The sequence below is a fragment of the Lissotriton vulgaris genome, chromosome 2_1, assembly GCF_964263255.1.
Source record: "Lissotriton vulgaris chromosome 2_1, aLisVul1.2, whole genome shotgun sequence".
Taxonomy (NCBI): Eukaryota; Metazoa; Chordata; class Amphibia; order Caudata; family Salamandridae; genus Lissotriton; species Lissotriton vulgaris.
In genome coordinates, this window is record NC_141687.1 from 1823189817 (window position 1) to 1823213461 (window position 23645).

The 23645-nt window shown below is 45.7% G+C and overlaps 1 protein-coding gene across 2 annotated transcripts in view; it reads right to left on the reverse strand.

Moving 5' to 3' along the window:
• SPG11 (SPG11 vesicle trafficking associated, spatacsin) overlaps nucleotides 1-23645 on the reverse strand; it is a 639585-nt gene that overhangs the window by 267648 nt on the left and 348292 nt on the right. For both annotated transcript variants that reach the window (XM_086957913.1, XM_086957912.1), the window contains exons 23-25: nucleotides 22308-22516; nucleotides 13832-13940; nucleotides 2825-2984 (exon numbers count right to left, since the gene is read on the reverse strand). In XM_086957913.1, the coding sequence (XP_086814039.1) occupies nucleotides 2825-2984; nucleotides 13832-13940; nucleotides 22308-22516 (478 nt within the window). The remainder of the gene's footprint in view (nucleotides 1-2824; nucleotides 2985-13831; nucleotides 13941-22307; nucleotides 22517-23645) is intronic.

The following is a 23645-nucleotide window of genomic DNA, read 5'->3' on the forward strand; positions in this document are numbered from 1 at the left end:
ACCTGCACTAGCCTTCCCTTGATAGAGTGTAGAAAGGCTTTCAGTGCCAGAATGATTGCCCAAAGCTCCGTTGGTTGATGTGGAGTACTATTCCATCACAGACCAGAGGCCTCTGATCCACTCTCCAAGACAGCCACCCATCCCAGGTGTGACGCATCCGTCACCACTGTCAGATCTGGTTGGGGAAGGATTTGCCGCTGACCCGATCGCAGTTTGTTAACGACCACTGCAGATCTTGTGCAGTTCCCATGTGAACTATGTTGAAGAGAATCCCTTGATGCTGCACCCACTGAAACTTTAGCTCCCACTGCAGGACCTGCATATGCCAGCATGCATGTGTCACAAGCAGGATGAGGGAGGCCATGAGGACAAGCATTTTCAGAGTTAGTCTCACTGAAAACCAGGATAGAGGCTGAAATAAAGGTATCATAGCCTGAATATCCTGGACTCGTGGTATTTTTGAGTACTATCTTTATGTCCAAGTGCAGACATAAAAAATAGTACTCGTAAATGCCCTTTATATGACTTCTCAAAGTCATAAACTTAGATATAAGTTTACTTTTGTGAATAGTGCCCACCATTCAGTAGGATAAGCCAGAAACTGTGTGTAGAGAACAGCTCTGATGAAACAGGGTGTCTGAGAGAGAGTCAGGTGTGATCTCTGCACACTGATAGTGAGCCCCAGAGAGTGCAGGAGGTCCGCCGTCATCTGAAGGAGGGAGACGACAGCCTGGGTTGAGTCCGCCTTCAACAGCCAGTCATCGAGATAGGGAAAAACTGGTATCCCTGATGTCTGAAATGAGATGCAATCACCGCCATCACCTTGTTGAACACCTGAGGGGTGCTGGTAAGGCCAAAAGGGAGCACAGCAAACTGAAAGTGTTGTGGTTCACTGTGAACGGCAGGTAATGTCTTTGAGCGGGCAGGATGGGAATGTGTAAATATGCGTCCTGCAAGTCCAACATTACCATCCAGTTTCCTAAATCCAGGGCAGACAGGACTTGAGCGAGCATTAGCATTTTGAATTTCTCCTTTTGACAAAGGCCTCCATCCTTTCTGGGCACCAGAAAGTAGCAGAAATGGCAACCATGACCTACTTCTGGCATCCAAACCCTCTCCATGGCTTCCTTGGCCAAGAGAGCTGCAACCTTCTGGCAGAGTTAGGAGAGATGGTCTTCCGTCAGCCTGTCGCAAATGGGTGGCATGGGTGGAGGAGCAGTCACATAGGGGAGGGAGTAACCACTTCGAATGATCAGGAGAACCCAGTGGTCTGAAGTTAACGACCTCCAGTGGTGCAGGCATAACCTGCCTTCCACTACTGTCCACGATGGTTTGAGGGCAAACTAAAGAGGTCTGGAGGCTGTGGCTGCTGGGGTGGGGTTGGGGGTGGGGATGGAGGAGGGGAAGGGACTGGCTCGAAGTCCGACTGCCCCCCCCCCCCCCCCCACCCGGTGCCTGAGTGTATTGCATCCTCAGGCATGCAGAGGCTGGGGGGCTTGCGTGCTGAGGTGGAAGCTGAGGTGTAAGCCTCCTCCGTGGCCACGAAAGAAGAGAAAGGCAGACTTGGGTTGGTGGGTAGTCATGGCAAGGCCCGGGGACCTGGCCGAGGCTCTGCTATACTTAAAGTGCCCCAGCCCAAAGAGACAGGAGACTTGAGGGCCCGCTCCCTAAAGGCCTTGGGGTGCATGGGGCGGCAGTCGACGCAGGTCTTCACGTCGTGGTTGTGCTGCAGACACCAAAGGCATCCATCTGTGATAGGCGTCGCAGAGAAGGAAGCTAGCTTTTCTAGTGGACACTGTGGGTAGTTCTCTCTGGATCTGTGTTGACTGGTGCAGAAAGAAAAGAAGTGACGTCAGCGCACCGGGGTGGCTCTTATATCGGCACCGCACATGTCACTTCTGACTTCTGGTGCAGACGCCACCAATGACCCAACGCAGAGCCAAACGATGCCACCTATCAGCGCACAGTGGTACTGCTCAAGAAAATTTTCTGGATCTAGTCTGACAATTGGGGATAATTCTAAGGTAAGGAATCTGCAGCTAGAAGTCTCTAACAGATCTGATTATACACTGTCAATGGAGAGCAGTGCTGGGAGGGACCCAAGAGTTAGAGAAGATGACTTATTAGGTGCAAAGTGATAGGAGGGAGTCCTTTGGAATAGAAGTAGTGGCTCCTTAGACTCCTGACATGGGGAGGGTAAGCATTTTGTCATGGGTCGAGGTATTTAGAGTAGAAGGGTGCTAGGACAGAAAACATTTACCAATTAGCCAGCAAAACTGTAGACATACACCTATCCCAGAGGTTATCCAGAGGACTAAGTCTAATGTCTAATTTGGCAGCATTAAGAATCCAATGGCAACATGCTTCTTTTTAGGGTACACTTGGTGGCTGAGAAAGACGGCAGCAAAAGGAGCAGGAGGGATGGGACATAGAAGAGCGGGAAAATACTTTATGACTCTGAGACATGCGATGAATAATACAGAGTGCTATAAAATTGCTACATGCAACACACAACGAAACACCTACAGCACATTACAATACACACTGATTGCCACAAAATGAACTTCAAGTAACAGACTGCCCAATACACACTGTACACCACAACACAGCATCATTTCCTAATGTAAAGTCATATTCTACAGCAACCACCTTACACAGCAGGCACATGGACTGACTTTGTGCTGTATAGGAGTGCCTTTGCTGCTGAACCAAGAGTGTGTACCCAATAATTTCAAAAGTTCTGATGAGGAATATCCATCACAGCCAATGGCTTTTCCTTTGACTATGTCCCAGAGCGTCAACTGTATTCCCTGCATTGCCTTACCTCCTCAGGTTGGTGTCTGTGTATCTGGGACTGGACGATGAACTGGAGCCAGTTGTTAGACTTGGCGCAGTCTTGCAGAAAAGAGATGCTGGGCTTAAGGCCATGAAGCCTACAGAATTTCATCACCAAAGACCATTGCAGGCAGACCTCCCCTGAGGAACTAGAGTAAAAAAAGAGAAAGAAATTGAACGTCCCCCGTAACCAAAAATCTTTGGTATATTAGGCACCTTATTCCCAGATGCGGCCATTCCTCTAACATACAGAGCACAGATCAGATAGACTTGCTGCAGCACCAAAGTAAAGGTTTGATTGTTACTTTAATTGTGAAAATATTTTTCTGATATTAAGTGTAGAATTTACACTAATCTGCCTGAAGCTACTGCCAACATTACTGTCAAATTTGAAAACAACGCGATTAGCCATATGCGATAAAGAATGTATTTTTTATTGGAACATGGAAGGTCATACAATAGAGTATTCTAGTAGTGCTTGAGAGTATTTTCTTTGTATTGCGTGGGATGTTGGATTCAGTCATGCCACAAGCGTCTTGACACCAGAGATATGGTTACAGGTTTTCAAAGAAAGCCATAGGATTATAACAAGGTAATAAATTGCCACACGGTGCACAGGAATAACATAAGATGGCACAGAATTTCCACGTGAGTCACCATTTGCGCAGCCGCCAACCTTTCTTCATAAAAAGAGATGAAAGATTTGATAAGGCATTGCAGACGGAGTCCTAATTTCGTGAACATAACCGCCTGACTGCCCAGAGTCTATACGCTGGAGTCAGAAATGTTCTTCACTGTTTGCCAAGACCTTGGGCAATAATGATTGGCACTTACTTTGCCACTAGTGATTCACAACCATGGTAAGACTGCAGAGTGGATAAAAACACATACAAAGAGGAGTGTGGCATCCTTATTCAAAGCATGATCAACTGCATATGAAGTGTTATAACAATGTAAATGTGTGTAGGCATTTATATAGCGCACTGCTACCCGTGGGCGTCCTGGCGCTTAGACCGCTGCGAAACCCTTCCTGGCTTCCCTGAGAGATGGTCCCTTACTGGGAATCTCCAGGGTGAGACCAGGCATCCCCGGCGGTCTGGTGGGGCCGTTAGTGAAGATGAGGCAAGCTAATGCCCAGAGTTGCCGAGTGTGATCGCTGATCAGAGTGGGCACCGAGGCGAGAGAATTATCGAGTCCGCTGACCCTGGTCCCGAAACCTGCCGCGCCGGGAATCGAACCCTGGTCCCGGGCCGTCCTCTGCTCTCGGGTCTGCCGCCTCTAACCAGTGAGCCACACTACTTCACAATGCATGGAATATGGCCCAGGGGGTTAGATGCCTCTAGTCTAAATATTGTTCAGGTAAATATTGTAACATCTAAATGGCACGGTATATCTAGCACGTCATTTATATAAACATGGAAGTCTGGATTTTAAACATGTTTTATTTATATGTCCTGCCTTGTTATTATATCGACATAAGTGGTTGAGACCCATCTTTTGAAGATTTTCTGCTCATACGACTGCTAAGGCTTTGTATTTATTGCTCAACCCAACAAATGAAATGTTCTATGTTCATGTTTTTAACTTGTTTAGGTATTTTTGTTATGTTATGTTATGTTAAAAGAATTGCCACCGCGGACGGTCACCAGTCGGTTTCATGGCGCTTTTTGCCTTAGTACCGAGATGTCCTGATTTCAAATGGTGCCTATCAAAGCTTAAGAGGGAAGAGGGTATGGGGAGGGGAGGATAGAAGAGAGGAGCAAGGCAGGAAAGTAGCAGTCAATAGTCTCAGTGATTGTTCAGAATGTTATCTGGAAATGACTTGTCTTTAGGTCACCATTGCAACAGGTGTAAAGCTCTTCTTCGGGTAGTGTGCCGGGGGTCTGGACTTTGAATGTGTATGTATTGCCACTTATGTGCTTAATAAATTGTGTCACTGAAGGGATATAGAGTTGATGGGCATAAGGTCACTAAGACTGGGTTGCGGGAGAGAATGGAGATCTTTCTTCATGTGGTCTTGATTGTAAACAGCACCCTTTTAAGGACGAGATACAGACTACGGGATGTTACAGAGAGAGAATCAAGCTAAATCATGGCTTGAGAGGTGACCACGTTTTTTTTGCTAACCTTATTTTTTCGCTTTTAATATAAGCAAATTGTGGGGATGCAGAGAAGAGTGGAAAAAATAGGATATACTGGTATTTATTACAGCACATTCTAGTACAACAGAGAGATAGCCAATCACCATTGGAAAAAAGTTATCACATTAATCTTCTTTAGTGATAACACAAGAGCATGGTAGCCAACCAATTCCTACCCAATCCCAGTCACTCCTGTCTGCTGATGTGTCTTACAATACCCCCGTACAATCGTTATTACAAAGACCCAAAGAGAACACCGCTAACAGTTCTTACTGGAGTCTAGTGGGTACAGGGTGTACTAAACATGATCCTTTTCACAAATCTCTCTTTATCGCTCTCCATATTACAGATTCTTGAAGAAAAACATCTCTACCCAGTTGCAGCTAGTAAGTGTTTTCATTTCGGCCTGTTATCCGGCAGGTCCACCAGGATCTGGAGCAATGCTCGAGTCTGCCTCCATCAATTTGCGTAAACGCATGAGAATTAATGACTAAGTTCTTCTGCGGATGCCCACTCCTGGATGTCTTTCAGCCAGTATTTCAGTCATGGCTTGAACTGTAAAAGGCAGTGAACAGCTATTCTAAGTTTTGCTAGAACCGTCCAAGTGTAGCAAATTTATATTTTAATTTCCCCATCTTTGACTTGACTATTCCCAGCAGACACGGTTTCAAGTGGGTAGTCCTGGCATAGCTATGTGCAGCCTGGCCACTACATTCCTTATCTTTTCTCAACATTTCCTTATCTTTATACATGACCATGTCATGTGGTAGAATCCTGCATTCATCTTTTAACACCTAGGGCATTGTAAGGGGCAGTCTGATTATATGTTGTTAAGTTCAGTTCAGTGATTTCTGAGTAGCTAGCTGATTGCACCAGTCTAAGTCCGGAATTATTTAATATTATTTTAACCTGTAGGAAGCCACGTCCCATTCTCCCGGTCTTCATTTAATGGTTTAATTTTTCACAACTTTAAAGACCTGCATAATCCTGAAACCAGTTTTCCATAAGAGACCAGTGCTACATTTGTATTAGTGTTGCTGTTTCAGCCGATGCATCTGGAAAAATTGTCCAGGTTTATCTAGCTGTTTTTTGCAAATTTGCATACTATAAAAACTGTCCCAAAAGAAAGACCAAGCAGTCCAGGTCCTCCTAAAATGTTACGAATTTGCTATTTACTTTGGCTGTATCCTTTAGTTTCATAATTCCCCCTACTCAACTAACGATGAATGAAGACCTGAGGCTACAATAGTGGCGTATATTTAGCAAATGGAGATCACTTGCATAATAAGTACCTTCTCCCAGACTACCTGTCTGATGATTTATGGGTTAACCCTGGGCATTTGCCAATCCGTTATAAGCAGGTTTACTAAAGGGATCTCCCATTCATTCATGTCAGGAGGCGCTATTCCCAGTTCAGGTTAGGTTTAAGCAAGCACATCGGGTGCTAAAGCTATGCAGCCATACAATTGTTATTGTTAGCTTAGTCTTTTATAGCGCCAACTAACCACCAGGTCTCTAGGCGCTTAAAACAAACAGCAGCAACAATACATAAAACTAAGATGATCAGGGAATTATAATAAGATTTATTTAACTAGAACAAGTGCCTTCTTAAATAACAGAGTTTTTAACTGCTTCCTGAACCTCAGAAGATGTGTTTCTTTCCGAAGTGACTCTGGCAAATTGTTCCAAATCTGTGGAACCAGAACCGAGAAGGATCTTCCGCCTTTGGTTTTTAACTTATAGCGGGGACATACCAAAAGCTGGGCTTCAGCGGACCGTAGAGGTCGCTTGGGGATATATAACTCCAAGCGTTCTTTGATGTACGCAGGAGCTTGCCCATAGATGGCTTTATGGGCAGTACACAGGCTCTTAAATTCCGCCCTCTGTTCAATGGGGAGCCAATGTAACTTGAGTAATAGGGCAGAGGCATGAGTTCTTCTGGGTACCTTGAAGATCAGACGGGCTGCGTCATTCAGGACCACCTGTAGTCGGTTGATCAAAAATTTGGGTAGACCAAGGTAAAGGGCATTCCCGTAGTCTAGTCTTGACACAATAGTGGCCGAGACTACCATACGGAGTGCGGAAGAGGAGAGGAGAGGGGCCAGCTTCCGTAGCTGTCGGATCAAGCCAGTACAATGAAGCTCTAGGCTAGGCAAATCATTACCCCTTGTTCGTGGGACCTTCTTCAGAATGTTTATCTTTAATCTACTACACTTTCCTCTCAAAACAAACATCACTAAGGGCCCCATTAGGATGGCGGGCGGATCGCCCCCGCCAGGCCGGCGGTAGTCACCGCCAGCCCGGCGGGGTCGATCTGCCCGCCATCCTTGCTGCAAAGACCCCCCACCATATTACAATGGCTGGAGGGTCCGCGGCAGACGGAAAGACCGTCCGCCACTTTTCCGCCCGGTCAACAAGTTGACTGGGCTGAAAAGGGTTCACTATGGTTGCGCCAGCCATATTACAATGTGGCAGTGAACATGCCTTTCTGTGGCGCCATTGCTGCCACAGAAAGGCATGCGGAGTCTGCTTGCGGGGGCCCGCTGCGGGCCCCCAGGAACTCCGGGGGAGTGAGGGGTGCACATGGGGGGTACCCCCCTGCCTTTCAATTAACAACGTGGCAGGCACCGTGCAGTGCCTGTCATGTTGCATTGCGGCGGGCGGTGCTCTCTGCACCGCCCGCCGCAATGTTGCAAACAAGCCATGCACCCGCCAGTGTGGCGGGCGCATCCTGATCGGGAGTGCGGGACCGCCGCACCCTCAGAGGGCGGTCCCGTTTCCGGAGTCAATTTCTGCAAATCTAGGCACCTCCCAATTACAAACTCAAAGATAGTCTAGCCTGTTGTGCATTTTATGCATTGTGGAGTAACAGGAATGAACTCTATCGGCTGTGTAGCATCTCCTCCAAATATCTATTATATTGTAAAATCTGACACAGGACAAATAAGAAGCAGAGTAAGAGTGGCTTGCTATCTTTCGTGTAATTTAGCTCTGTTCTACAGAGTGCAATTCCTGAAGGACGTCTATCGTTATGCACAAGGTCTTAAATATGACAGAACTGCCCCTTGTCTATACCTCACATCTGTCACTTAACCGTTTCAACACTTTTGTACCAGGCGGTCTCAAACACCAGTTTTGAGTGTGCCCCTTTCCACAAATCTACATCCGTGCTCCTGCCCTACATTCTAAACTCCCATCAAGAAATCTGGAGTCACAAGGAGAAACAGTTCCCTCCCCCTTTTCTCATTGGCAAACAAAAACATATTCAGTCAAAAGGCTACAGGTACAAAGTATTTGCAAAGCAAACTAACCATCATCATTTCATAATTTTATATCAATTGTGCCATCAAGAGTAATATTCTTTGATCCAACATTGGTCATTATACCTCATGCTGTCCCTCCTTCTGTCACAGCTAGCGCCAAGACGCCCTAGGGTATATGCTGCGCTTTATAAATATTAAAAATAAATAAATAAATAAACAGCTATAGCCTGTGAAGAAGACTCCCGTGTGGCCGCACCTCCGTACTCCAAGGTCACCACTCCAAGAGTCTCTTTTGTCAGGGGGCATTATCTATCAGAAAACTTGACTGCGCCTCCGACATAGGCTCCACCTGCTTTTATGGACTCCGGCTCGCACACGTATGGTGTTTTGTGAACAGTGTTCTATTTGCAGCCGGTGCCACACACAATCTGGCTCTGTGAAGACCTGGAACCTGCCAAAGACACACAGATGATGGATGGAATGCTGAGCAAATCAAACATTCACACCCAGTCAAAAGATCTGGGTTGAATCCATCATCATTCTTCTGCTCACCATGCCACCCCAGTTTAGACTCAGCCATATGCAAATCAGTCTTTACCCTGTGCCTCATGGGAACAGACCAGCCCGAAATACCGGCCAGGTCCTCCCGGGACCGGAAACATCCATCCTGGGACAGGTTTGTGTGTATTTGTGACTGGGGTGAATGTTTGATTGACTCAGCATTCTGTCCATCATCTGTTCTTTTTGGACCTGGAACCTGCCAGCACGGACAATTTGCAACTCTGCTGGGTACATCAGCATGTATTCCACATGAAGCATGAGCAGTTTTTTGTTCCCAATATCAAAGAATGTCTATAGATTTTGAATTCCCAAGGTATAGCCCGAGAAAATCATAATGGGGCTGATTCACAGAACTGATCTGAGATAAAATCCTAAACTTACTACTTTTGGTATTCACAGAAGGCATTTAGTAGTAGTAAAGTTAGAACTCCTAACTTTACTACTACTAAATACCTTCTGTGAATACCAGAAGTAGTAAGTTTAGGTTTTATCTCAGTATAGTAGTAGTAAAGTTAGGAGTCCTAACTGAACTACTACTAATTTCCTTCTCGCAATACCAAAAGTAATAAGTTTAGGATTTTAACTCAGATTAGTTCTGTGAATCGGTCCCAGTGTTGTTTTCAAACCGCACAGGTCTTGCTCTTCTTACATGCTGAAGGATTACCGTACATATCACGATAAATAAGGAATTGTGCTCTAAACACTCAGAGTGGGGGCCAAGGCCCTATGGGGTCTCTCCTCAGAGAAGAACGCTGCAGTGGTCTAAGCGCTTCTTGGAATACTCTCTGTTCATAACAGATTTTTCTCAATAGGGACAGTGTCTATTTTTGTTTCAATTAAGCCCTGGTGCTTTTGACGGCCTGAAGTATCTCAGTCTGCGCTGGCTCCTTTTGGGACTCTTGCCAAAGTCATCCCGCTTGATGATGTCCATGACTTTACATGAATAAGCCTGGGGTGGATATGGGTAGTGGGTCAAGGCTGAACACTTTATATTATCATGGCGCCAGATATGAATTCAAATTACAAAATTGCATATTTTGTAAAATGTTAAATTCTTGATACTTGGAGCCAGATGAACGAAACATTTTTGTGTTCAAAATTTAGAATTTCTAACCACGTAACAAACTAATTTTAAGAGTTGGTAAAGTTTTTCCGGCTAAGAAAATGGGGTTGCAAATGAATACAGATTCAGTTTTAGGAAGGGGTGTGTTTTGGGCATGGGCAGTGGTATGGTTTGTGACCATAATTACAGACACATACCACTGAAAAGTTACTGACCCCCAGGTGATGTGGTAACTTGCACACAAAAGGGAAGAGATGCACAGCCCATGTACTTTTTCCCCTTTTGTAAGTGTGAAAAAATGTTTCTGGGGGAGTAGGCAGAGGTCCAGGTGAGTGTGGTAACTTGCTCACAAAAGGGAAAGGACCATCCAAGTCCAGGGGAATCACAGTCAATTCTCAGAGAACATATTGAAAAATATTTTTTTTAAAGAAGCTGTGCTTCCTTAATGGAAATGGGCTGCTTCTAAAAACAAGCATTGACAAAGCCAATAAGTAAGTCTCACCTATGCAAGAGCTATTGACTTTGCCAATATGTTGTTAGCAATGTTGTACACCAGCGTGGCTGCTGTTTAGCATGGCTAAAAGTTAGTGGGGTAAAAGGAGAGTGGCATGGAATGGAGTGTCATGGAGGGAGTAGAATGTCGTAGAGTGGAAGGGCAGAGTGTCGTGGAGTGGTGTAGAACAAAGTGTAGTGGCACAGAGGGTGCTGCCCACAGTGGAGTAGAGTGTTGTAGAGTAGAGTGGCGTAGAGCAGAATAGATTGCCATAGAGTAGAGTTGCATAGAGTGGAGTAGAGTAGAGTGGCGTAGACTGGAGTAGAGTGGCAAATAGTGTCATAGAATGGAGTGGCATAAGAGTGGAGTAGTGTGTTGTAGAATAGAGTGGACCATAGTGGCACAGAGATAGTTACGTAGAGCATACTAGAGTGGAGTTATGTTCTAGAGTGGCATAGAGTGGAGAATGGAGGAAAGCATCATAGAGTGAAGTATCGTAGAGTGTAGTGTCATAGATTGGAGAAGAGTTGCCTAGAGCGAAATGGCATAAAATACAGTGGTGTAGAGTGCATTGGTTTTGAGTAAAGCAGTGTAGAGTGGATTGGAGTAGAGTGGCTTAAAGTGTTGAAGAGTAGAATGCAGTGCCATAGAGTGCAGCGGTATAGAGTGAAGTGACGTAGAGTTGAGTAGTGCAGGGTAGGGTAGGGTGGAGTGGAGTGGTGCAGCGTAGAGTGCAGACATAAGGAGTAGAGTGGCGTAGAGTGTAAAGGTGAAGTGTAGAGTGAGGTGGCGTAGAGTAAAGTGGTGTGGTGTTGAGTGCAGTGGCGTGGAGTGCAGTGGTGCAGAATAAATTACAGCGGGAGGGAGTGATGCTGAGTGTATTGGTGTAGAGTGTTTTGGCATAGCGTGCAGTAGAGTGGCACAGAGTGCAGCGGCGCAGAGTAGATTGTTTCAGAGTAGAGTGATGTGGCATAGTGTGGAGTGGTGCAGAGAAGAGTGGAGTGGTGCAGGATAGAGTGCAGAGGTATAGAGTAGAGTGACACAGAGTGGAGCGGTGTAGAGTGCAGTGGCATGGAGTGCAGTGGTGCAGAATAAATTAGAGTGGTGTGCAGTGATGCAAAGTGTAGCTGCATAGAGTGCATTATGCATAGAGTTGAGTGGTGCAGTGGCAGAGTGCGGTGGGGCAGAGAAGATTGGCGCAGAGTAGAGTGGCGCAGAGTAGAATAGAGTGCAGTGACGTAGAGTGAAATAGTGTAGCGTGCACTACAGAGTTGCAGAGTAGAGTATAGCAGCATAGTGTGCAGTGCTATAGAGTAGTTGGTGTAGAGTACATTAATTTTGATTGAAATGGTGTTGAGTGCACTGGCCTAGAGTGCAGAGGTTTAGAGTAGAGTGGCGTAGAGAGAAGTGGCGTAGAGTATAGAGGCACAGAATGGTGCAGCGGAGTGCATTGGTGTATAGTAGATTGTTCCATAGTAGATTGAAGTGTGCGTGGTGCAGAGTAAAGGGTGCAGGGTAGAGTATACTAGTATAGACTGACTAGTGGTATGGAGTGCAGTGGTGTAGAGTAGATTGTTTCAGAGTAAAGTGAAGAGTGGAGTGGTGCAGGTTTGAGTGGAGTATTGCAGGATGGAGTGCAGTGGCATAGACTAGTGGCATAAGGCGCATTAGTGGTATAGAGTAGAGTGGCATAGAGTGCAGTGGAGTGGAGTGGCATAGAGGGCAGTAGCATAGAGTAGATTGTTTCAGAGTAGAGTGGAGTGGTTCAGGGTAGAGTGCAGTGGTAGAGTGCATTAGTGTAGAGTGCAGTGGCATAGGGTGCACTGGTGCACACAACATTAGAGTGGTATAGAGTGTAGTGACAGAGTGCATTAGCGGAGAGTGCAGTAGAGTAGAATACAGTAGAGTGGTGCAGAGTACACAGCAATGGCAGAGTGCAGTGGCGTGGAGAAGAATGGCAGAGAGTAGTGGTGTAGCGAAGTGTGGCATAGAGTGCATTGGTGTAGAGAGCACTGGCATACAGAGGTGCAGAGTAAAGTGACAGAGTTCAATGCTGAAGAGTGGCGTACAGTGTTGCAGTGTAGAGTATAATGGCAAAGAGTGAAGTGGTGCAGAGTAGATTGGTGTAGAATGCAGTGGCATAGAGGGTATTGGTTTTGAGAACAGTGGCGCTGAGTGCAGTGGTGTGGAGTGCAGCGACGAAGAATAAGTTGAGAGGAGTGGAGCAGGGTAGCTTGCAGAGGCAAAGAGTGGAACGGCGCACAGAGAAGTAGAGGGCAGTGGTGTAGAGTAAGTGTTTTCAGAGTAGAATGCAATGGCGTTAAGTGCAGTGGCATATAAAGCAGTGCCAGAGTTCAGTGTCGTAGAATAAATTAGAGCGGCTTAGAGTGGAAAGGCATAGTGCAGTGGTGTAGAGTGGAGCAATGCAGAATGGAGTGGCATAGAGTATAGTGCACTAGCATAGAGAGCAGTAGAGTGGTACAGAGTAGAGTGCAGTGGCATAGAGTGCAATGGTGCAGAGGAGAGTGGCGTAGAGTTCAGTGGCTGAGATTGCAGTGTTAATGTGAGAAACTGCCTCTTTTGACATGGTTAGCCCCCCACTTTTTGCCTGGCAAATGACGAGGTTTCAATTGTAGTGCACAGGTACCCTGTGCCAGTGCAGTGCGTAGAGTGCAGTGGCACAGAGTAGATTGGTGTAGAGTGCATTGGCTTGGAGTAAAATGCTGTAGAGTGCATTGGTGTAGAGTGCAGTGATGCATAGTAGAGTAGAATGGGATAGAGAGCATTGGCATAGAGTAAAGTGGTGTAGAGTAGAGAGGTGTAGAGTGAAGTGGAGCACAGTAGACTGCAGTGAAGCAGTGTGGAGTGGAGTGGTGTGGCGTAGTGTGGAGTGGCGCAGAGTAGACTTCAGTAGTGTGGAGTGATGCAGAGTAGAGTGGAGTGTGGTGAAGTGAAACATGCATGGTGTTGTAGCATACTGCCATTACATACAACACAGCTTCAATTGGACAGACCATTACATTTGCACACACATACAGTTTTACTGATAAAAGTTTACAGCGCACAAAGTATAATGTTTGTAAGTGTCATCACATAGTGTGTCGATCATAATAAAATATTTGTTTACACACGTAAGAACCATTTGTGGTTTACAAATTCCAATATATTCTCAAATATCTGCACATTTCATTTACAGATATTTAAAATTTTCTGTGTACTAGAAAACAAAAAACATCGTATAGCCTTCCTCAAGCCCATCCCGGTTAGCCAGCATGAACGCCACATACATTCTCACACTTTGAGGTCAGAGAAAGAAAATTAGTCCTAGCGCAATTGCGAACAGAGATAGTGCTGTTAATGTCACATGCCCTTGATGGTGCAACATCCATATCTCTTAATGATGGGTCTCCTAAACAAGATTCTTGTTGTAAACACCCTTATTTTTAATGGCACCCATCATCCACTCTTTCCTCACCTGCCTAAATCCTCTCTTCGAAGAGTGTCCCAGAAAGCATCCTCCAGCCAAGTCAGTAGCTCTTGAGCTGCCTCCTGCTCAGACTCTATCAACTTTAAAAGCTTCTCGGCTGTAAGGAATATAAGGAATATAATTTGAATATACATAATCCAAGGTAAAATACAAAGTCTCATCAATAGGATTGAGTCACAGGGTAGGGAGATCTTGAATTTGGCCAAAATATGTATCAGAACCTAAATTCTCTGGCTAATTAATTTGTAAATATGCAGCAAAGATCATGTTAGACACGTTTGCAATTATGATCTAGTAACAAAAGAGGCCAGGCAGCAACATTGCAGTGTGTCTGGGACACTTGCAGCAAATGTGGAATAACACAAATGTTTGTAGGGACAGTAGCAGTGCATCATCTAAAGATTGTGGAGATGCACTGCAGCATCAATAAGCTTGCAAGGGTACTAGCTTTATCGTGCAATAGGATTGCCTGCAAGTATACTAGCATTGCATTATAATTAAATAAGCTTAAAATTGCATTAGAACTGCAACATGACAGGAAATCCTGCAGAGACAGGGCAATTACAGTGCAAAAGAGAACCTTGCAGGGGTAACAACATTGCGCGATAACAAGAAAGCATGCAGGAACAGCAGCATTGCCGAGATACTAGAAGGATTTCAATAACAGACAACAGGATCAGTAAGCTTGCATTAAAGTACAGCACTGCAATAGGATAGGGAAGTTGGCATGAGCTGCAGCACTGCAGTCTACTAAGAAAGCTTGCAATGGCAGAAGCAATGCAGCTTTATTGTGACGGTTGCAGGAGTAGTTGCATGGCAGTATGTTACAGAAGGTGGTATGGGTATCAAATCCCTTGGGTTTTCCCAAATGTTGTTCTTTGGACCTCTGAAATTCTGACCTCTTGTGACCTGAACCATGAAGAAAAGGCTCAGGGGCCATGTGTTTTTGTTTAAAAAGTGTTATTTTTCCCAGTACAGTCTTTGCTAATGAAGGTCTGCCTTGATTTGCCCTCACTAATGCAGACCTGCCCTGACACTGTGTCCCAACACTATGCGGTCACTGGGAGTTCACATTAAGAACTAAGCCATTGTAAGACAACAGTCCCCATACAGGTCTCCTGCCCTTCTGCATCTAGACCAGGTAAAAAGCAGTGACAGAAAGAACAGTATTCAGGCTCACAGCACCATCACTTAAGGATGAAATAAGAATTAACGTGTAGTCAGGATCAAGAGTTGGTAGCAGCAAATAACCATAACTATTTATATAAATAACTTTGCATGAAAAAGATAGGTCTGCAATCAGAATTAGAAGCTTTCGTTTCTTACACTTTCCTTCCATGGACCTAGTGAAAGTGGTTGAGTAGAACGAGTGAACGTTCGAAACCCGGATTCCGAACGCGAGATACGCGAGGGCGATTGTGCCGCAGGAAATCGTAACTCACGTACCCGTGGTTACGCTTGTGGGTGTTCTCTCACGAGGATTACACCATTTGGATTTGCTAACCCAGTGAAAACGGACCTTTTGAGAAGTTAATACGAAAGGGAAATTCCATATAAGAGCTGTGTCTACGTCTTTTGTGATTTGGATAATTCAAAGATACCCCGCCGGGTTGGAAGTATCACCGGAATTGACTCGATATATTGCTGGTTCAACATTGAGCCCTGAAGAGTTGTAGCTTCTGTACATTTACAGTCCTACAACGAAACACGTGTCGGCTGGCTGTATGTTAAGTTACCTTAATTTGATGACCCAATAAAAGGAGAGACACACGAACCTCCATGAAAACGACGCCGAACAAGAAATTTCTTTTGTATCTGTTTGCAAAACTGACTGTCACATTGTTGTTGAGATTCATTGAGTGCGCGGGATTTTGTGTGTATGGGTTCAACCAGATATTGGGATTCCTCCTTAGGAGGAGATATTTTTACGCCAGCAGCAGAAGACTGGGAAAGAACATCTTTGGAATGAACTGGGCTGAAGTGGAGAGTGACGCAGGAGTCAGGAGGAGGGGGATAGTTATACCTTACTTTTTGCAATTTCCACCATGTTCGAGTTTCTTCCTATAAGGGGTTGTAGGAAATTAGATGGCCACTAGATCTACCCACAGGAAATAATATAGAAAACTGAGGGGATAACCGAGAAAATCCTTAGAGGAATGGGCTTGTTCACTCTTTTATGACATTTTAGTCTAACTTTAAACCTCTTAGCTCAATCCACTATGTCATTGGTACCAGCATGAAACTGAAAGAAAGACTGCTGTGCCTGAAGCTGTAAAGCTCCCTACTACATGTTAGAGGAACAAGGGATGCAGATTTAGACTTGTATCTCTGCTTCCAACGGCTGGATCCAATAACGACAGTCAGACAATTTCCAGAACAGGGTTACAAAGACATTTAGGGTTCCCTGTGCCAGGGAAGAGAAGCTGCCAATTAGAAGAATTTGGTCTCTAATAAAACCATAGAGGTCGAGAATATGAGATGGTCCAGAGGCTCCAGTACAGAGAGGCTTGTGAACAGTTTACAGAACCCAGTTTACTTGGATTATTCTGGAAGAGCTATGGTAAGTTGTGCCAAATGAAGGGAACAATGCCAATTTTCCAAGAGAATTGCATTAGTGGAGACCAGTGTAGGAGTAACCATTAAAAACCACAACTAGAAAACGAATAAGCCTGGAGTGCCAGCTTATGCCTTGAAAGCACCACGAAAGCCAGTCTGCAGCACACAGATACATTATTTGATAAAGCTACACTTGCCTCTGGGAACACCTTAGCACTGAGGTTCCCTAGTGAATATGCTTGGTGATTTCCTCTGGTGTACGCTTTCGGAACAAGGCTCTCTTGTGCAAGTATGAGGAGACTATTTCCCCCTCTCTCATTTTTTTTTCAGAGTGTTGTTTTTAGGTCTCGTGACGTGGACTGCGCACATGCACAGTCGAGCTCGCGAGATTTTATGTTCATGAGTGGCTTTGACTAGTTAGGCCTCGTGACGTGGACTGCGCACATGCGCAGTCGAGCTCGCGAGATTTTATGTTCTTGAGTGGCTTTGACTAGTTAGGTCTCGTGACGTGGACTGCGCACATGCGCAGTCGAGCTCGCGAGATTTTATGTTCTTGAGTGGCTTTGACTAGTTAGGTCTCGTGACGTGGACTGCGCACATGCGCAGTCGAGCTCGTGAGATTTTATGTTCTTGAGTGGCTTTGACTAGTTAGGTCTTGTGACGTGGACTGCGCACATGCACAGTCGAGCTCGCGAGATTTTATGTTCTTGAGTGGCTTTGACTAGTTAGGTCTCGTGACGTGGACTGCGCACATGCGCAGTCGAGCTCGCGAGATTTTATGTTCTTGAGTGGCTTTGACTAGCGGGCTTTAAGCCCCGCCCCTGGTCGGCATCACCATTTAGGCTAAACGGTGGCCAGCCATTGGGAAAGAGGTGTTCATGACGAACACTTTTCTCTTTTAGAGATGGCCCACTTGGACGGGCTCGTCTGACTTACGTCTGTAGTAAAAGCTTTCTTATCTTTATGAGGCCTCATAAAGACAAGAAAGCTTTCACGGCGGATGAAAGTGAAAGTGGACTTGCACGTAGTTTCACTTCATTCTGTTCTGCATTCCGATTTATTTATTTATTTATTTAGCAATTTGTATAGCGCCTGGTGACCCGAGGGCATCCCCGCGCTGTTAAAATTGAGTCCTGCTGAGGGGAAGAGAGGTGGAGGGTTTATTTAGGGAACAGAAGAGTTTTAAGTTTTTTCCTGAATGTCAGGTGGTTGGATCTGGAGATCTGGAAGCCGCGCACGGAGCCCGCATTACCTCCCACCATCATTGGGACAGAAAGGCGATATTACATTTAAAATGCAAAAACATGGCGTGACTTGACCCTGGCGAGGGTAGAAATACCCACTCTCGCTGGCGGTTGCTTGCGCGCCGGGCTCCTAAACTGTTGGCGAGCCTTTCAGAGGACGCTGTTCGTGAGATAATGTCAAGTGGCAGCTGAATGGGGGCAGTGGGAAACTGTTGGCGAGCCTTTCAGAGGACGCTGTTCGTGAGATAATGTCAAGTGGCAGCTGAATGGGGGCAGTGGGAAGGCCCAGCTGACCTGAAGAATTTCACTGTATTACACATTCATCGCCCTTCTACTAAACTGCCATCAGCGCAGCTACATGTCTTCCTCGTGGGGGGCAGAGGGGGGAGAGAAAAGCACTGCATCTTGACTTTCCAGTTTACTCTTCTGTGGGCTTGAGATACGTTTGTTTTTCTCGGGCAGTGAGCTCTCGTGCCCGGCCTGCACGGGAGCATTGTGAAGGTCAGTGCGTGGTGAAGGTGTGAGGGGGGGGGGGCCCTGTGGAGCTGTGTAGATTGGAGTCACTTGCCTGCGAACGCTTGCGCTGCCCCAACAAGGGTGATGAGTTAGCGCACTAGTTTATCTTCCAGGATCTGTACTGAAAAGTGCTCCACTTGGGGCACATCTGTGAAGTGTGTCTTTAATGCAACATAAAAAAGTCGCAAACAGTTGATTAGTATGGGTAGCAGCTGTTTGTAGAATTTGGAGCTGGCCTTGACTGTCCTGAGAAGCTCCTTCAAAAGGTGCGCTTCGTTGTTCCCCGCTGCCTCAGCCCTGCGCTCTTGCACGCATCACACACAAGTGGCTCGCTGACGAAGACGTGCAGCCTCTTGGAAGTCCGTGCCTTTGTTGTGCATTTGTAGATCTCACGTGTGAGTCGTCAGTATTTCATGCCGGGAGGGTGCAGCCTGCAGTTAGTTCTTGTAGGCAGCTGGAGAGGTAGCCCTTCCCGAGCCTCTTAGGGGGTAGTCTCCTGTCCTGAAGTGCGGGGCGCGGGAGCTCCCTACCTTTGCGCGCCAACGCCTTGGTGGGGATGGGTTCTAGAGGCGGCAACTTCTGGCCTCGATGCCGGTAGGGACCAGGACTCGCCAACAGGGAGAGCCGGGGCTAAGAGCGGTGGCACGCCAAGAAATCACACCGGCAGAGGAGGAAACGAAGGGCGGACGGCGAAGCTCTGCGCACGGGACGTCAAACATGGTTTCTTGCCCCTGTAAGTGTGGCCTTCAAGCCAAGGCCCCGGTCAGCAGCAAGCCCCAGGCATTGCTCAGCAGTTTTAGGGTGTCCTACAGTCTGAGTATGCCCGTTTTTAATGTTTATATATGTGCCATCTCTATTTCCCAGTCACTTGCTGCGATGCCTCTTACAGTTGAACAAACCTTCCTTGGAATGTTCAAGACTTTCCGAGCTAGGCAGGGCCAGGGTCAAAGGGAAACAAGAAACAGGGGTCCTAATGCAGACGAGGGAAAGGCTCCCTCCCAGGGCCCCGTTTGTTAAGCAGACAGCCATGAGTAGTATTGTAGGCACACGCACCCAGGGCTCCGGCTGCACTGCACGCGCCCCATAGAACGTAGAGAGCAGGGCAGGTGGTAATTTCCATGAGTAAGGATCACACACCTGCAGCACCGCCGCTAAGTACGTCAGGTCATCAAGGACCACAGGACAGGCCCATTGATCAGATGAGGTCACAGCTGTGATCCTCGCAGGTGAGGCGCGTGCGCTCTTCTCAGTGAAAGAGGCCCCAGCCACCCCCAGACAATGACACGGCACATCAGTCCGGGCATCCTGTTGGTCAAGGGTACGTACGCGCGGGGGAGGAGTGGGGCGTCAGGTCTCAGGGGCCCCATTTTCAGCCCAAGGCCAATGGATATCTGTTACCTAGGGGAGACTAGGTGGGCCCTCTTCACATTCTCGGGGTTGGGTCATTTTGCGTTAGGCCGCTTTACCTACACGACTTCTGTGAGACAGCGCAGTGGCTGCGTTTACTGCAATTAGGTTGTGTAATGGTATCAGAGTGTCACGTTTGTGTGTATCTGAGATTTGACATTATGTCATTTGTGTGTTGTTTGATCAGTGAGTTGAGGCTGCCTGTCTCTGTAATCAGTGATTTGAAGTTATTTGCAAATGTTCGATCTTCAGTTGAGCCTGTGTGTATCAGTAAGTTGATAGAGTCTTTAGTGTTTAATTAGTTGAGGTTGTGTGTAAGTGTCATCTTTGGATTGAGGCTGTGCGTAACCATCAGTGATTTGAGGCTGCCACTCTGTCATAATTGAGTTGAGGGAGTGAGTATCTCTGATCAGTGAGTCGAGACTGTGTGCACCTGTGAATGGTGAACTGATGCTTTGTATAACCAACAGTAAGTTGAAGCTTTATGTAACTCTGCTCGTTGAATTTATGTTGTGTGCAAGTATGTATGCGTTGATGTTGTGTGTAATGACGATCCGTGGTTTTCATCAGTTGAATATGTGGGTTGAAGCTGTGTGCAAACAACCGGGAGTTTAGGTTGTGTGTAACTGTGGTCTGTAAGTTCGGGCTGCGTGTCAATGATTTGTGGGATAGGCCGATTCAGTGACTTAGGGCTGTTGGTGTATGTGTGTGTAACAATGGTTACAATGGTCAATGTAAAAACACATCAACAATGTATTGCGACTGCCTGTAACAGGGATCTGTGTGTAACTGTCAGTGAGTTAAGGTGCGTGGGACCGTCAGGGTGCTGAGATTCTGAATAACTGTGATCAGTGAGTTGTGGTCATTTGCAGCTGGGATTCGAAAACAAACAAAAAAGTGTTGCCGCCCCCCTCCCACCGACTCCCAGCACAGCGTCCAGAGCAAAGTTCATTGCACTGGGTAAAGGGCAATAGGTCACAGAGGCTAGCGCATCCCTTCAGATTGGGCTGTAAATTTCTGTTGCTCCGAGTGACTTCTTTCCTCTCACACGTATCACTGTGATCTTTGGCACATTTAGCTCACCTTCCTATGGATTTCAGATGCATAAGAAGCTTAAACAGGAACAGCCCCGCCTTGTCTACAAAGCTTTCAACCCTCGACTGCAGGTCTCTCAGGTTTTCCCATACCCCGCCCCACTCACAGTCCTTCCATTGTGTCTATGAATACACCCTGCCCACAATTCTGGGCACCGCACGCCCTCCGTAGCCAGGCCTGATCTTGTTCTACTAGGGAATATTGTTATCTCTTGAGCTATTTTTCTTCCTTTCTGATTCAAGTTTCTATTACATTTGACACATTTTATTTACTTTGTGTAGGCCTTACGTTTTTATGGTTTGGCTTGATAGTGCAGCTGTCACCAGACAGTTATGTGAGAGTTACCAGGAGAGGGGCTTTAAACTCCGCCTACATGTTGGGAGCCAGGAGTGTATGTTTTGGTGGGGCAGTAGCTGTGTGCTTCCAGAAAAAAGTGCTTGCCCTCCACACAGTTGTGATCATTTTGTTTATTTATCCAGCTGCCTGATCTCGAACTTTCAGTGCAAACACATGACTTTGTAATGGTATTAATGTGTCTTAGATAACTAGATAATGTATGTTGTTTTTCTCTTTTAGCAGCAAAAACGGGAGGAGGACACTCCTAAACCTACATGAATTTTTAGGTCTAGCTTGACAGTGCAACACTCATCTGACCTTTTAACCTACATTAATTATATTCTATAGTTCTCTGCTTCCACACACATACACATCAATTCACATGCAATTTACTTGCAATGCTTCACATTGCCATGCAACATTCCTATAAAGCCAGACCTATATGCAATGCCAATGCTGGTTTATATCTTTGGCTATAATTGTTCCACATTTCTCAGATATTTTTCTTGCTGCTCACACCACTCAAAGGCGAGTCAAATGTACCCTTACTGCAGGGGCAGTGTGAGATCTCAGTAACAATTCACTTATGCACAATGGCTTCTACTCCTCAAAGTCCATCAGAGATTTTTCCTACAGCAACCCTGCAGCACAAATGTGGCAGCTTTCAGGAAGGCAGCACAACAGTCTAATCAAAGGTCTAGCTGAGACAGCACCATTTAGTATATCAAGCAAGGTGGCAGGGACAAAAACTGTCCACCTACCAGGGACACAGCACTGCATCATGATGGGATCCATGCATAATTAACCACTTTGCAGAAATCCATTGAAGGAAGCTTACAGACATAGTAATATTGCAGTATACAAGGGAAACGTGGAAGGATAGCAGTATTTCAGTATACCAAGAAAACTTGTAAGAATAGCAGCATTAAAGCATGAGATGTAGGTGTGTATGGATAGAGGCACTACGCATCATAGGGAAGCTTGCCGCTACTGCCGCATTGTTTTATTATAAGTTGTGATTGTGGCAGTAGAATAAGAAAGACAACATCACTGTAGTATGGTAGGGCAGCATGAAGCAATGAAAATCAGGTACCCTTATCGATAGCTGAACTGTAGTATATTGGGTAAGTTTCCAGCCAGCAGAATAAGGGTGCCTTCAGCAACTGGAGCACTGCAACATAACAGAGGAGTCTCCAGGGACAGCGCATTGCAACATAACAGGAGCTTGCAGAGATTGAAGCATTCCATTTCACTGGGTTGTCATCAGTAGCTATCTTTCTGCACATAGGTTACAAGTGATCTGATAATACCTAGAGCTTCTTGCAGGTCGCTGGGCTGAGGCTCGTCCACATTTCCCGACTTGTGACAAAGAATTATGTTGGCCACTTTGATGTCAATGCGAAGCTTCAGACTGTCCAGACCCAGCAGCTCCAGAAAGCAAATGCAGGCTGCGATGACAGACGGAGCACCAAAAGATGCGAGAGCCAAGGCATACACCTCGGAACCAGCCTGCTGGATTCTGGTGGGATGGAAAACACAAACAAATACACTATTAATATACATGATCTCTAGTAAACTGAAAGCGCCTCAAATTCCTTTCAAAAAGTTTGCTCCCAAGTGCTCAATAAAGCCCAAACTAAACTGAGGGTCAAGTGTGGGTAACACTAGTTCAGTTTGAATCTCATTTACACTCCATCCACTGGATGACCCTGAACAATTTTACTAGAAAGGTATCTTTTTCTAACCTATCTTTCATTTAATTCATAAAACTTTTATTCGGTTACATTGTAGCGAAACCATAAAAAGTACAAAGATAAAATATTACAATGCATATGGAAAATCACAATGGCTAATACATAAAAAAAAACTATTATCGTTAAAAAACATTAAAAAAACCAAACAAAAAAAAACTCCAAATCATTTAGGATACTAGGCTGGAGTTCGGGTAAATTAGAACTCAAAAATTACAACGATTTTTTAAACATGATTTTAAAAAACAAGCTACGCATTTAGCAATGTGTTGAGAGTCCAGAAACTGCAGGGCCAGATATGCGGGCCGACAGGTTCTCAGGCCCATTTTTCGAAGTATAGGAATGATCCAGCGCATGCGGGGGGGGCTCATAATATCTACAGAAAAATGTTACACGTATTGTAGACTGTGGAGATATACCATTACATGGACAGTTCATAAGATTATGAGACCAGTACTGCTCTGAAGGAAAAGTGACTAAGCTGAAAAAGGAATTAAAACGAAACCTAGTCAGAACGTACTTTTCATAGTTAGTTAAGTGAAAAGATAGGTATGGTTGGATACCCATGGGGGTCTGGACCGATAAAACGTTTACATTTAAGGGTTTGCTTACTTCTTGGGAAAGTGATAGTTCTCTAAGATGGGTCAAACATAGTTTTTTCAAGTCCTTCCTGGTGGTACCTATCATTGTAGTAGGTTCTGAGAAATAAGTTGTACAGTTCAGGTCCTTTAGGAAATTAGAGACATACAGAAGCCAAGGGATTTTACTCCAGTTTGCCAGGGCCAAGCAGTCGGTAATCAATGAGCGCGTTAGATGACATTGAATTTTGGTCCAGATACGGTGCCACAATAAGATCGGCTGGCATCTGATAGTGTCTGACAGATAGTCGATACCCAG